The 14,307-nt window shown below is 41.6% G+C and overlaps 1 protein-coding gene across 11 annotated transcripts in view; it reads left to right on the top strand.

The window, feature by feature from the left end:
- ZFPM2 (zinc finger protein, FOG family member 2) overlaps positions 1-14,307 on the top strand; it is a 434,450-nt gene that overhangs the window by 415,738 nt on the left and 4,405 nt on the right. For all 11 annotated transcript variants that reach the window (XM_083516563.1, XM_083516561.1, XM_083516557.1 and 8 more), the window contains 2 exons: positions 12,103-12,309; positions 13,513-13,737. In XM_083516563.1, the coding sequence (XP_083372689.1) occupies positions 12,103-12,309; positions 13,513-13,737 (432 nt within the window). The remainder of the gene's footprint in view (positions 1-12,102; positions 12,310-13,512; positions 13,738-14,307) is intronic.

Below are 14,307 nucleotides of genomic sequence, written 5' to 3'. Positions count from 1 at the left end.
TAGCCATGTAACCCAGTAGCCTGCCTTGAAAAGTCGTCAGAGGTGGAAATCAGTCCAGAGATCACTGAATGAAATTATACTTTTGACATAAATAAAATAATACATTAGGCCATCTTGAGGAAGGAGGTGGGCACGAAGCCATTAAATCAGGGTCAAAAAATAAATAAATACCCAGCTGCACCACGGATACAGGAAAATAAGATTTTTATCCACCTTGGTTCTTTTTGTAATACTTTAATAACCCCCAGGCTAATATTCCCCCCCCATTACGACATCTTAGCAGCAACACACCTCTGACACTTTGCTAGCACAGGCTGTTGCCTTAAGCACACTGACTTAAGGGAAAGTCCAGCTGAAAGCCACTGCAACTTACTTCCAAGTAAATGAGTTTAAGGCTGACATGTTATCCTGCTGGAATCTTGAGGCTTGTAGTTGAGATTCATTTTGATTAAATGTGCTAGTAAAGCAAACAAACAAGTAATCAGCCCTGGGATTTTTTTTTTTTTTAGTACAGAAGGATCTGCAAGAGTGCTTAATTAGACTCTGAAATCTCTCACTTTTATCAACTGTATGGGCAACAAAGTAAACGTTCAGTGTAGTGTTAAATTAAATAAATAATAGCTTCTCCCTCCGTTTTCATACCAGAAGCACTCATGATATGCATAGGATGCCATCTGCAGGCAATCCGGTTATTTTTCTCTCTCCAAATGTTGGTTGTTGTGTTATAAACGGAGAGCATTTCCCCCGATGTTGACTGCTTGAAAGTCCTTGTTAAACTCTGAATATATGCAAATTGATTATAAGGAAAAGAGCAAAAATCAAATTATTCTTATTAGCCTATCAAAGCAATGCATTATTTTCATTTAACAACTTAACCCTCACACCGTTTCGGGAGGTGGGGGTGTTAAAACAAACAAACAAACAAAGCAACTGGTCAGGGAGTAATTTGGGAGATTATATCTCCACCAGTCTACAGACCCCAAACTGTATTTCCAGACATCCTGCAATTTTTGGAAGTTGAAGAAGATGATGACTTCGTTCTGACAGCTTAACTGCTATTTTTTGTGCGGCTATCAAATGCTTTATCTTTGAAAAGTTAATGTAAGGAGAAATAAGCCCTCCCCTGCACCATCTGGCTGGTTTTGCTGCACATGGGACAAACTGTGTTTTTGGCAGGGATGTTGGCCATGTTGGAGAGCTATAGCACCAGCAAACGCAAATCATTGATTAATTTATGCTATCAGTAAAGCTAGAAAGAAAAAAAGGGGGGAGGGGGGAGGAAGTCACCTCACTGTCATGCTAAAAAAAATTGCTTCTTTTCAGCACCTCTGCTTCCATATGGATGCCAGTTTCCTCCTCACTTTCCCTCCCCCTGTAAAGAAAACTTGAACTTCAGGAAGCATAAATTAAAGGATTTGATGGACACAGGCAGCATGCTGCACACAGGGTAATAATACCTTGTACAGCTTCAAAGGCACACATGTGTACACTTAACAGTTCGTAAAATTCCATTGTGGCTCATCAGAATGAATGGCTGCATTCACACTGTCCCCCCGTGGAACAAGAGCTGACCCTTTGAGGTATCTGTTCAAGGCAGAACTGCCTTTCCTGATGCTCACTGCCTGCCTGAAATGTCGTACAGAAAGCCTGGAATATAAACTCCTGAAATAATATCCTTGGGACATGAAAATGGATGAATTATTTGAAGCAGACGGTGCAGGGAATTCTGGATCCCGTATACTTAAGTTCACCAAAATTGTAGCCATGCCGTTTTCCTATTTCTATTACACCGTATTACATTAGGTTGCCGGAAATACATTTAAGTTGTAATATAAAATAGTTGTGAAACAGAAGAGTGAGTCTTGGAACAGAGGGAAAAAACAACAACACCCACAAGAAGGATGGGGAGGGAAGGAGATGGCGGTTCACAGAATCAAGGCCAGCACAAGCATTTGAAGAGAAGTGTTTGCCTATGGGAGCACCCTTCCTTGAATGCCTTAAACCCTTCATTAACCTCTTCCGCCAATTATTCCCCCCTCCTCCTGCCCAAACCCCCTTCCTTTACATGCTGCTTCCAGCCCCGTAAGATTTCACATCCATGCCGTTGAGGCAGACCTGTCCAAAGCCCAAACCTTGACAGGAGAGGAACCAGCAGAGGGAAAGTTCAATTATTCAAATCCCCATTCAGCCATGTAGTCAACTGGGTGACCATGGGCCGGTCGCTGTCTCTCAGCCGAAGCTACCTCACAGGACTGTTGTCAAGATAAAATGGAAGCATGTGCATCGCCTCGAGTTCCTTGAAGGGGTGTAAAATAAACAAATAAATAAATAAAAATTTTGCCATCCAAAATGTTTGATGATTTGAAATTAATAATAAATATTTGTAGGGAATGAGCCTCATCCGCAACTCGGTTGTGCACCATGGTTCCTGACGCTTGCTATACCTTTCAGGCACTACAAAGGAAGGCATGTTTGACATTGGGATGCCTCCTGGTCCAACTGTGCAACACCTGTCAAAACTGCTGTGACTTGCAGATGATTAAAAACAGCTAAGAGATTATTAGACTACCCAAATGTATTTTCGTCAGTGATTTTTTTAAAAAAACAGATTCAATGGCATTGAAACTGACACATTTTCTGTTTCAGTTTTAAAAGTGGGCAAAACTTCACAGAGGGCAGTATAGCTTGATTCAGTTTGCCATAGCAGTAGCTTCCCATGCAAAATAGTTTAGTGGCATCCAACTGGAACATATGCATGGCTCAGAGGCAAATATATGGAGAATGCTAAAGCAAACAAACAGTCTTAAAAGTGGAGAACTTCCTTTTCAGACTTGTCCTTGAAGGCACCTTCTATTAGAATATTCCTGCAGAGTGACTAAAAGAGAAGTGTTGATATAATGAGAGGACTACAGTGGTACCTCGGGATGCGAACGGGATCCGTTCCGGAGCCCTGTTGGCATCCTGAATGGAACGCAAGACGTGACGGCACACCTGCGCGTGCTGCGTTTCACCATTCTGCGCATGCGCATGATGTCATTATGAGCATCTGCGCATGGACAAGCAGCGAAACGCGGAAGTAACATGCTCCGTTACTTCCGGGTTGCCGTGGAGTGCAACTTGAATGCGCTCAACCCACAGCACATTCAACTCGAAAACTTGTTGTTTTTCTCCCTTAAGAAGCATATTTTGTACTCAGGAAATAAATACCATCCAGCAAGGGAAGTTAAGGGTATATACTATACCACCTATTAGTTATAATCAGATCGGATCGTTGCACGGATTATTCGTAACATGCCAGTCTCTTAAATAGTTGCTAGAGTTTCCCCCCCCGTCTGCTCCTGCATCGTGATGAAGAATGGTATTTTAATAGGCAGATGGTAGAGACAATTACAGTTTGGGGCTCAGCTGGGAGTTACGTCAGTTTATTGCAAATTATTAGTTGATAAATGCTTCTGTTTACAAGCAAAGTCTTAAGCAGCTTTATAATCAGTTTATCAGCTGCAGCCTGATTTTTGACAGCTTGCCTGAAGGGGGTATGCAAACACATTTTCCTTGGTCATTTACAAATCCTGCTGACCATGCAGGGAATCAGCTAGGCAGCCCCTGTGCACCTGTAGATTGCTTAGTGTATGCTGTTCATCGTAATAAAGGTTGTTTCAGGAGATGTTGGAGGAAGAATAAAGCCAAATCTGCTCGGTGCTGCACAAAATCTGACTAGAGAGGCATCCCTTTCTTCGTATCAGATGCTTATAACTTACAGTTTTAAGTAGAAAATGCCTGATTGGTGCGAAAAACATTTGTTTCAGTCTAATTAATTCTTGCACAGGAAAGATCTGTGGTGTGCATGGAAACCTCCCATGTTCCTAAGTGCTTCCATGTTTATTTTTATAAATGTAGATTCCTTTGCTGTCTTTGTTTAAATGCATGGGCCAACCCAAGGGCACAGTTAGTGACATTTTCCTTCCAGGCATTGTAAAAAATGTATTTCCAATATGGAAGAGGGTACAGGTGTACAGGTCTCTTGAGAGTCCCATGGACTGCAAGAAGATCAAACCTATCCATTCTTAAGGAAATCAGCTCTGAGTGATCACTGGAAGGACAGATCGTGAAGCTGAGGCTCCAATACTTTGGCCACCTCATGAGAAGAGAAGACTCCCTGGAAAAGACCCTGATGTTGGGAAAGATGAAGGGCACAAGGAGAAGGGGACAACAGAGGACGAGATGGTTGGGCAGTGTTCTCGAAGCTACCTGCATGAGTTTCACCAAACTGCGGGAGGCAGTGGAAGACAGGAGTGCCTGGCGTTCTCTGGTCCATCGGGTCACGAAGAGTCGGACACGACTAAACAACTAAACAACAACACAGGTGTAATGACAAATGTGGACACTTTGGGCACACCTATATAAAAACAATCCAAGTATTTGGTTATCAAAGTGCCTGGAACCTGAGTTCTAAACCCCAGCAGTTGCTATTTAATCCACACTTGCAAGAAATCATGCCAACCCAGCCCAAGGATGTAATGAAAAACACTTCCTTCAGCATAGTTGTTGTATCAGGGGTGGGGAAGCTGTAGCTGCCGGACTACAGTCCCCATGATCTCTGACCACTGGCCACGCTGACTGGGGCTGATGGGAGTTGGAGTCTAACAATATCTGGAGGGCCAACCCTGAGTTAGATAAATGAAGAAGCTACATCTTCTGACTGTTTGCAGAACAAGGTCACTTTTAAATCCCAACCAGGAGGCCTAAATTTGGAAGACGTAGGAGGATTTCGCCCCTTGAATTCAGCTGCTTAAAAGCAAAGGTTGACATTTGTGCCAAATATTTAATAGTTTTGTAGTCTGGACACTGGTCCTCTAGGAGAGATTTCACACCAGAATTTATTTTATTTTATTTTTACAACCTCCTAATAGAAAGAGGTGTATTGACTCCGATTAGCTCAGGATTTGAACTAAGGTCCCAGAAGGAAACCTATAAGCCTCTTAAGATGCACAGAACTTCTAAGAATACGAGTTTAACTATCTCCCCCTGTGGTAAATAAGCTGTGACAGCTCAATCAAGGGGGAAAGGCAAATAAAATTTATCACATTATTTCCCCCCCTGCAAATTCTTTATTCCCTTCTTCTGAGCACTGATGTAGTTTATGTCTCTATCTAGTGGAACTTTACATTAATTACTACACTCCAGCACTCACATGAAAGACACAGACTCAAATCCTTATAATCATAAAAGATAGCCTGCCAACTAGGTTAGAAGACACGTGGCAAGATACTTTGGTTCCTCTTTAGCGACGGGCAACTTCCACTCATTTTGTCAGTATTATGCACGAAGGGTTTCTGGGCAGTGGTAAGACGTACCTTTTTCAACAGGCAACCCTTTGCATCCAAATAAAGAACTTGTAAAATAACAAATACAAGACTTTTGTGTTTTCTTAGCCACGTGCGACTGTTTGAAAAAAAACGGATTACTGAATTAATTCTATTCTCTCTCTTCTTGTAAAAAAAATCAAGGTCATGATCCAGAGAAGCATGTGTGAGAGTTCTGAACATGCCATGGCTGTTTTGTTTACCTTTGCTGAATTGTAGCACTACATGTCATATTGCTGTTCAAACTTGCACCAACCATGCCTATGTGAGTAACACTTGAGATGTTTGGAGGACTTTCTGCTCAGGAAACAAGCTAAATCCCTGATGGCCTGCGCCCAGTCCCTTGCATGCAAGCAAGCATCTTCTTGGTTTTGAGGCCCAGTGTACCTGCTTGACTGCCTTGCTACTGACCTGAAAACTGGTAGCACAGAAGAGCCCACATCCACACAAAAAATAAGAAAAGGCAGCTTGTTTTCTTAATGTGTGAATGCATGGTTGAGTATTTATAGTGTGAAGAATAAAAATGGAGTTTTTCTACCTCAAAGGTGATCAGCACAGTAAGAGTGAATCCATTCTACAATACTGTGTTGCGTGGACCTTTTCATCTTGCTTCACACATGCGTAATAATAATATTTCCATTACAGTATACTAATAAATATATTGGATTTGTCATCGGGCATGTGATAGACAAATGGCGCTGTGCTGGACAGAGCATAATCATGCCTGTTTCTACATTGCCTGCCACTAAAAGGTGGTAGAGTTTGTATATGCAGGAGCTAAGATTAGAGGTTGAGTATCATTTGACAACATCCTTTGATCGTAAACAAGGAAAAATTACTGGGAAATTATGGGATATCATCTCATTAATCCTAATGTAATACAGCAAACCCTCTCCATTAATTTCACAGAAGTGTGAATTTACATGAACTGTTGCTGATATTCTCTATGTGAATGGGCCATTCAGATAAATATACGGAGGAGGGGGGAAACAGATGTCCCATGGAATATTTAGGAGGTACATATACAAGTGAAAAATGTTGAGAATTGTTTAGCAACAGGAAAGACTGTTCACAAAATGCCTTTGATTTATTGCTGTGTGTGGTGCAGATCCCTATCGTTTTTTTCCTTACATTATTTTATTCAAAAACTTGTATAAACCATGAGTTGGCATGTTGGAGAATACTGAAAAGGCATTAATCAACCCAAATAAACAAGTGCACAGATCTATCTAACAACTGTGAAGTAGTTAATAAATTTTTAAGCAATTTTATTATAGAAAGAAGGTCTAAAAGAGTAGTGCTTAATTATCTGGACTCCTCTGCGCTGGGCTCCCTTTTGATTGTATTAATGAAGCAGCTGGCCCATTGTTTCTCTTTAATTCCTCTATTGTTTTAAGAATATGTCAAAGCTCTTTATTCTTTTATCAGGTACTGTGCAGAAGGAACCACACAATACCTCATATTCCTACTGTATTTGCAAATGCACAAAGAAACCTCCAAAGCATTTTTCAAAAAAGGGGCACACATAATTTATAAGTTCTATTCCTTGCACTACTCTACTGTCAAGAATTTCAACAGTATTGGATTTGAATTTATTATATTTTTTCCCCTCCTTATTAAACAGTGTGGCTACATATAGATATACGCTCTCTGTTAATGTCAAAACCCGGCGATCCGGACTCGCACCTAGTAGGTATTAACTGGGATGTTCTTTGGCACGGGGACATTGTTCTAGCTAGTCGAGAGAAGGCACTCACCTCCCCATGGGAAATATCTGATTGTGGGTTTGTGAATTCCCTTTAAATACTTAAAAAGGCACGAGTGCAAATAAACATATTATTCTCAGGGCTGCTTTTTTAAAAAAATATATTTTTCACAAAATAGAAGCTATTAATTCAGATTGCAGTGAGTCTGGCTGTGCTTGGGTGTCATTTTAAGTCTGTAGACTAATGCAAGTTGTCGATTCAATGAGCTCCGATACTCTTCTGACCCTCCTTCACAAAAACATATGTACACAGGAAATGGACACTTCTGCTTCTACCGCAGCGACAGTCGAAGGCATTACAGACACAAATTAGAAGCCGGAGGGAGGAGGGAGGAATCTGCATAACTTGGTTGCGCAGTGGGCTGTTTGCTGAGAATGAATATCAACCAAACTGAATTTCAAGAGCAACTTTTTCTTGGTAAACATCTATATATCGTATACCCACATAGCAAGAGTCCCATTTCAAGTAGTATATCAAAGCACGGTTTGAGGGTGGAGCGTGAATTCATACAACCATCAAGACAGAAGGGATCCAGAGCTGACTCTGTCTCTAAGATACCCGAATTCCAGGAAAGCGGGTCTGTCTTGTATTTTGCCACTGCCTTTGTCTTAGGAGGGAAGTTAAACTATTTTTAGCAATTCCCCCTGGAATGCCGGTGCTGATAAAAGCAATAGACGGACTAATAGACGGAGCCATATGGCACTACTGATTTTGAAGGGAAACTTCCCAACTGGAGACAGCAGGGAATGCTCTTTTAAAAGCAATAACTGTATGCAGCCCTTGCATTCTGGATTACTCTTAAAGAAAGCAAATAGTATCGAAATGGCAAATACAGGTGAATTGTTTCAATAAATTATCTGTAGGAATTAATTGCAAATGAGGGAGGAGGCATTGTCAGAATAGGTTCTTGTTTTTATTTGTAACCATGTTTGCTACATCGTCCTTGTCATCGTCCAGTGACTGCAAACAGAATACAGTGGTACCTCAGGTTAAGTACTTAATTCGTTCCGGAGGTCTGTACTTAACCTGAAATTGTTCTTAACCTGAAGCACCACTTTAGCTAATGGGGCCTCCCGCTGTTACTGCGCGGCCGGAGCACAATTTCTGTTCTCATCCTGAAGCAAAGTTCTTAACCTGAAGCACTATTTCTGGGTTAGCGGAGTCTGTAACCTGAAGTGTATGTAACCCGAGGTACCACTGTACTTCTGGTCCGTACTTTATTCCACACACAGTTTTGCACGTGCTGCTGTGCAAGCAGCCTTCCTTGTGGAGTCCAGTGTTGGGGCCAGCCCTGCGTGATGGTTGTACAGGCAAGATGGACCCAACTTAGATGTCATGGGGGGAAACCTTTCCTTGTGCAAAATGCACCTCCCATCCCTGTAAGAGAAGTCTCTGAACTGGGCACAAGATGTGAAAATGAGGACCAATGAGTACATCTTATCTGCCAGTTCAGACACGTCATGGTGGACTGAACCCTGAAATGACAATCCTTTTGCATTTTGTCCTGTAGTTGCACCCCTTTGAACTGTGCTGCATCACAAAGGTTGGAACTGCTGCAGAACTGTGTAGTGTTGCTTCACACAAACCACTATGAGCTATGCCCATAACTTGCAGTTCAAGAACAACCAGGCCACAGGGTAAACTAAGCTGTCCTTTTCTAATGTGTTTTGGATCAGAATGTCCAAATTTCTCTATCTCATGAGTAAGGGTTTCATTGCTTCCATTTCCCACATCTATATATTATGCTGAGCCAGGTTCCTATTTTGAAGAGCCCAGGTATAGTTCTATGGTTTACAGCTCTTTCCTGCTTGCATTTTCTTGTTACCAAAAAAAAAAAAGAAATCTGCATCAATCAGTGTTATAACCTAGTAACAGACTATTGAATGGTTCCAGTTGACAAGTAGGGAGTGCTTCTTTTGTTTATTACGTTTGCAAATGATGGGATCTTTTCCAATGGACTTGTTTTAATCTTAATTAGAGTTTATCGGCAAAAGTCTGCATGACATTCTGCAGGCACTGATTCCATAAATAATAAAAAAAGAATGTGGAAACATTGGCAAGATTCAGTGATATTTAAGGCAACTGATTATTGTAACAGAAGCATGAATTTCCATTAAAAAATAAAATCAAATTTGAACTGTGACTCTGTTCTTTACTTTCAGAATTTACAGTGCAAATTTGCTGCAGCTCTGACAGCAATTATGAGGGTCGTTTAAAAGCATCCTGTTAGGAACTAGATATGTTTCCACAAGAGCCCAGCTCATAAACATTACAGAAAACAGGCAGGCTGGGCCACCTTTCGTACAGATTTTTTAAAAAGTTGTTTATTCTGAAAAGGTGGTAGCCGCACTGGTGGAACACCAAAGGGGTAAAATAAACAAAGTGGGAGGAAGACAGAAGAATGGTATCCAAATATAGCACTTCCATGTGATGCAAACTGAATTAATTACTGCCTCAAGTTTGCCAGTGCCTACTCTGAGATCATGCCCTTTGAAGCAATAAAAGCAGCAGCTGTTTCTTCCCCCCACTCCATTCCACCTGTTCCTTCCCCACCCACTTGATGATTCCCACTTGATGACTAAAGCAAAAATACAGGAGGGACACATGTGTGTGTATGGGGGGGGGGACGACAGGAAGAGAACCTATAGAATAAGAATCAGAGTTGCTGCTTCCTTTCTCGTTGCTTCGGATTGTTTAAATGCACAGGAGGCGTGATCTCAGGTGCCAACTCCAGCCCGGATGCCTGGTATTCGAAATAATGATAAAATGCTGGGCAGATGGAAAGCACCAAATAATAGAAGGATCCTAACTCAAGGAAGGTAGAATTGTGTTGTGGACTGCCCTGAGATCTGCGGGCATAGGGCGGCGTACAAATTTAATATAAATAAATAAATAAACCCAAGGAATAGGTAGGTCCTTGATGATTATATGAAGCACCCAGGACAGTATGTCAAATTGTAGCTCCATATAGACCATCATTGAGCAGCCAGGCAACATACCACAAAAGAGCCATACAGGAGTCTCCTACTGCCTATCTTGTGTGTGTGGCGGGTGTGTGTGTGTGTGTCTTTTGATTAAAACAAAAAAATTAAAAATAAACTGAAAATTCACACAGTGACGGAGCGTTCAGCCCGTGTTATAACACTGGTGTATAGCCTTTCTCTTGAGACCCAGAGTTATTCACCAACAGTATAAGCTGCTGTGTGCCTTAGCATCAATATGGAAACATAACTTATTTTAGGAGAATAATTTGAAAACTTAACACCCGCGCTGTAAATGTTCAGGGCTTCATAGAGCATGTTTTTGTCCTTATTCAGGGTTGTGTGTATTCTGTGCATGAAAGAAACATAATAATTCAGCAATTACAGTAAATGATTCAAAGTAACCAAATTGTCAGCATTTTCTTATTCTGCATTATTTTTTCTGGTTTCAAGACTTCCCTAAGAATTTGGCTCCTCATCCATACCCCCAGCAATAAATTGCCTCTGTGAAAGTAGCTTTCGGTACTTGGAGTGCTCGAAATCTTTGGATTATAATGGCCATAATACATTTGGTTCCAGTAGTTGTGGCCAAATCTTGCTGCATTCCTAGCAAAGAGTGAATGTGGAAAAACTTTTTCCTGCTTTGAAACTTCTGCATCACTTTGTGGTCTAGGAGCCCAGCCTTGGTTTCCCCCTCTCAAACATATTGTGAGTGATGCTGTTTTGTTTTCTCATCTTTGAAAGCTAATAGGACTGGATTAATTAATTGTCCAAGATTCCTCCAAAACAATGTCCTAATTCTTCTATTTAGCTGTTGCATATCATACACTGTTGTTATCTCTTCCACCAGATTTTTGCAACAAGTTGTTTTAAAACTGTAATCTCTTTGAGGAAGGGGGGGAATGAAGTGTAGTTGAAAAGGCAGTTATGCTGAAAGATAAACACAGCAATATTACTTATCAAAATGGGTACCCGGTTGTGTTTGTGTGTGTGCGCCTTTTTTCTTGCCTAATTAATACAGCATATAGCTTTTGCTATATATACAAAACCTATAACAGAAAAAAGCTTTATAACATGTAAAGTATGTGACATTATTTTAGCCATAACTGTACTGGATATGTATCTAGGCCTGAGAGTAGAGATAAGACAAATATAAGTGCTCTGCCTGTCTAAACATGTTAAATAAATGAGCATTCACTATCACATTCAAATACATTAGTGCATTACTTGCATAGTTAATTTTCTTTTTAATGCTTTCCCACGTGACGCTTGCAGCACAGAGCTATAGTATATCTCACTCTTTGAAGAAAGTTTTCCTTTTAAGCCAAGCTCCACTGTTTGAATAGGGCTTTATGAAACACATCTTTGGCATATCTGAACAGGAAGTTCAGTGGGCATTGGGACAGCCAATGCAATGATGCATGTATATTATTGCATAAAGGATTGCCCCCTGGAGACAGATGGCAGCAAATCCCAGCAAGCATTAAAAATGACTTTATGAGGGTATCTGAACCATGTTTTGCATTGGGGTATTATTTATTTGCTTATGGATAGTCCCTTGGAATGCACGGATATTTTACTTAATACATGCGTATACAGATAGTAATATGGTTTGTGGAATGGAGAGGAAGTTGAACAAAAAGTCTGGATAGCAAACAATGAAAACAAATATATATCTATACTGACATTCTAGGAATGTCCACTTTCTTCAAGAAGTAGTGCTGCGTTTGAGACAATAGATTGCAGAAGAGTTAAAGAGGTGTTGCCTACCATTCATCTGCGGTATTGCTTGTGCAGCTTCTGGCGATGTTTTCAGCATGGCTGCCTCAAAGCATGGCACAACACTCCCGTGAAAACAGAAAGAGAGCCTTAAAGGCAAAGGGTTTCCATCTTTTCCCAGCAAAATGCAGCTCCCCTAAGCAGAACACGGTGCTGCACAATATAACGTTTGCCCGTTAAGCATTTCTGTCTTTGTGTATGTTTTCTGCACAGGAGGCCAGCTTTGGTGCACAACGACAAAAGCCATTGCCGAGGGTGAAGAGCTCATTGCCTTCGTTGTGGATTTTGACTCAAGGCTACAAGCTGCCAGTCAGATGACTCTTACTGAGGGGATGTATCCTGCTCGATTGTTGGACTCGATACAATTGCTCCCTCAACAAGCCGCTATGGCATCCATTTTGCCTACAGCTATTGTCAACAGTGAGTGCTCTAGTACATTGCTATATTCTTACCACATCACATTAACAACACCTATCTGTTGGGCTTAGGATTTCTCTGAATTCACCAGCATAGGCTTTCAAGCCAGGCAAAACCACAGATTACCAGGTTCCTAGCATGGGTGGGCCAATGTGGTGCCATGTTTCTGGATGCCAACTCCCATCAGCCTCAGCCAGCATAGTCAAGAATGATGGGAGTTGGAGTCCAGTAACATCTAGAGGTCACGCCATTGGCTACCTCTGTCCTAAGCTATATTTCTGCAGATGAGACTGCAGAATCATCTGCCCCAGAAAAAATGTGACATCCTATTTTTTCTTGTGAGAGAACAGCAGCCAAAATGACTGCCACGATCTCATGCAATTTCAGGCTTCACTTTGGGGGGGGCATGGCACCCAAAAAACCCTCGCATTTTGGGGGTCACTTTTTGGGGGTTGTGATCTTGCGTGGGTCACGTGACTCCCCTGGGAGTGTGGACCCAGAAGATGGCATCCTGGATTTGGGCCGCATTGTGCTGGCAGGTACGCTTTATGATTGAATGCTCTTCCAAATAAAACACTCCCTCTGCTTAGAAAACCAGATATCGGTGAAAGGATCTTGGCTTAGCCTTTTCCTTGGCATGCTAGGTTTGTGTATGTGTTAAGTTCCTGCTTTTAATCTTTGACCCCCTCCCATCAATGGAGGATTAAGTTCTTCAACTAAATTCTACTGTTCTCACAGCCAATGACCTGTTTGTTTGTTTGTTTCCTTGGGAAAAATTTTACACAATATTTTCTGATTGAGGTTCCACTTGAATGGTTCCCTAATCTGGCTACCAGGGGAGAGGGAAAGAAAATACATGAATGTCTAATAATACACACAGGCTGCGTACCTGTTTTCTTGACTCCAACTGCAGAGAACATGAAAGATAATTGTTAGATAGGTGAGCCGTGTATATTTCGTATTGATGCCCAGACCCAGAATTTACGACGAAACAAAAGAGGGGGTGAGGAATTACTTCTCGCACCTGGTTTCCTTTGAGCTGTTATGTGTTGTTTATTAATCATGCACTATGCTGCCACCCTGCTGTTAAATGGGTTCTTTTAAAATAAGAAGATCAGGCAGCTTAAACTTGTTGGACTAAGGCTTGTCGGCAGGAGTAAACTATGGCTTACTCACACCTGCTTTGTTTCCCCCCCTCCCTTGTAGAGGACATATTCCCCTGCAAATCTTGTGGCATTTGGTATCGGAGCGAGAGAAATCTGCAGGCTCACCTCATGTACTACTGCAGCGGGAGGCAACGAGAAGGAGCTCAGCTTTCGGAGGAGAATGACGACAGCGTTCAGCAGATATCCAGCATCTGCCCTTTTCCACAGTGCACCAAAAGCTTCTCTAACGCAAGGGCCCTGGAAATTCATCTGAATTCTCACAGTGGTAAGTGAAATATTTGCTCCACTGGAGTCAGCTTTCCTTAAGACATTTCAAACTTAATTCTTTTTTTCCTCCTTTTTAGCAACGTGCCCATGAGAAGTTGTAAAAGAGGTGAAGCCACAAGCACTCAACTCAGTGATTACTGGCTTATGCTGCAGTAATCACCTGTTCTGTTTAAGATATTAAAGTATCACAACTGTCCTACCTTTTTCTGAACTAAATGGGAAGATCAGACGAGGCAAAAGCCATTCATGATATGACGGATGCTTGTTAGGTGATATGAATGTCAGAACTTAAGCCTTAACTAAATGGTAGTCCTGGGACTGGTGCTGTCATTGAGATAAGCTGTTTGCATAGCATCATGCTATTATCCCCATAAGGCTGATAAAGGTGGGGTCGGACCTTGCCTTGAAGACTGCCAGGCTTAGAGTCTGGGATGAAGGGGAGAGGGTCTTAAAAGTCCATGCTGAATGTCCTTTGTCCTGGTGTGACTCATGGTCACAGAATGTCTCCACATGGCCAGCCACCACATAGTGTTCTGCACTGAACAGCATGTGGGTGATATGGGAGTGG

Source organism: Podarcis liolepis, assembly GCF_965112155.1.
Source record: "Podarcis liolepis genome assembly, chromosome: 8".
NCBI classification, from domain to species: domain Eukaryota; kingdom Metazoa; phylum Chordata; class Lepidosauria; order Squamata; family Lacertidae; genus Podarcis; species Podarcis liolepis.
The sequence above is the reverse complement of the archived record's forward strand: the minus strand, read 5'-3'. Positions and strand labels throughout refer to the sequence as shown.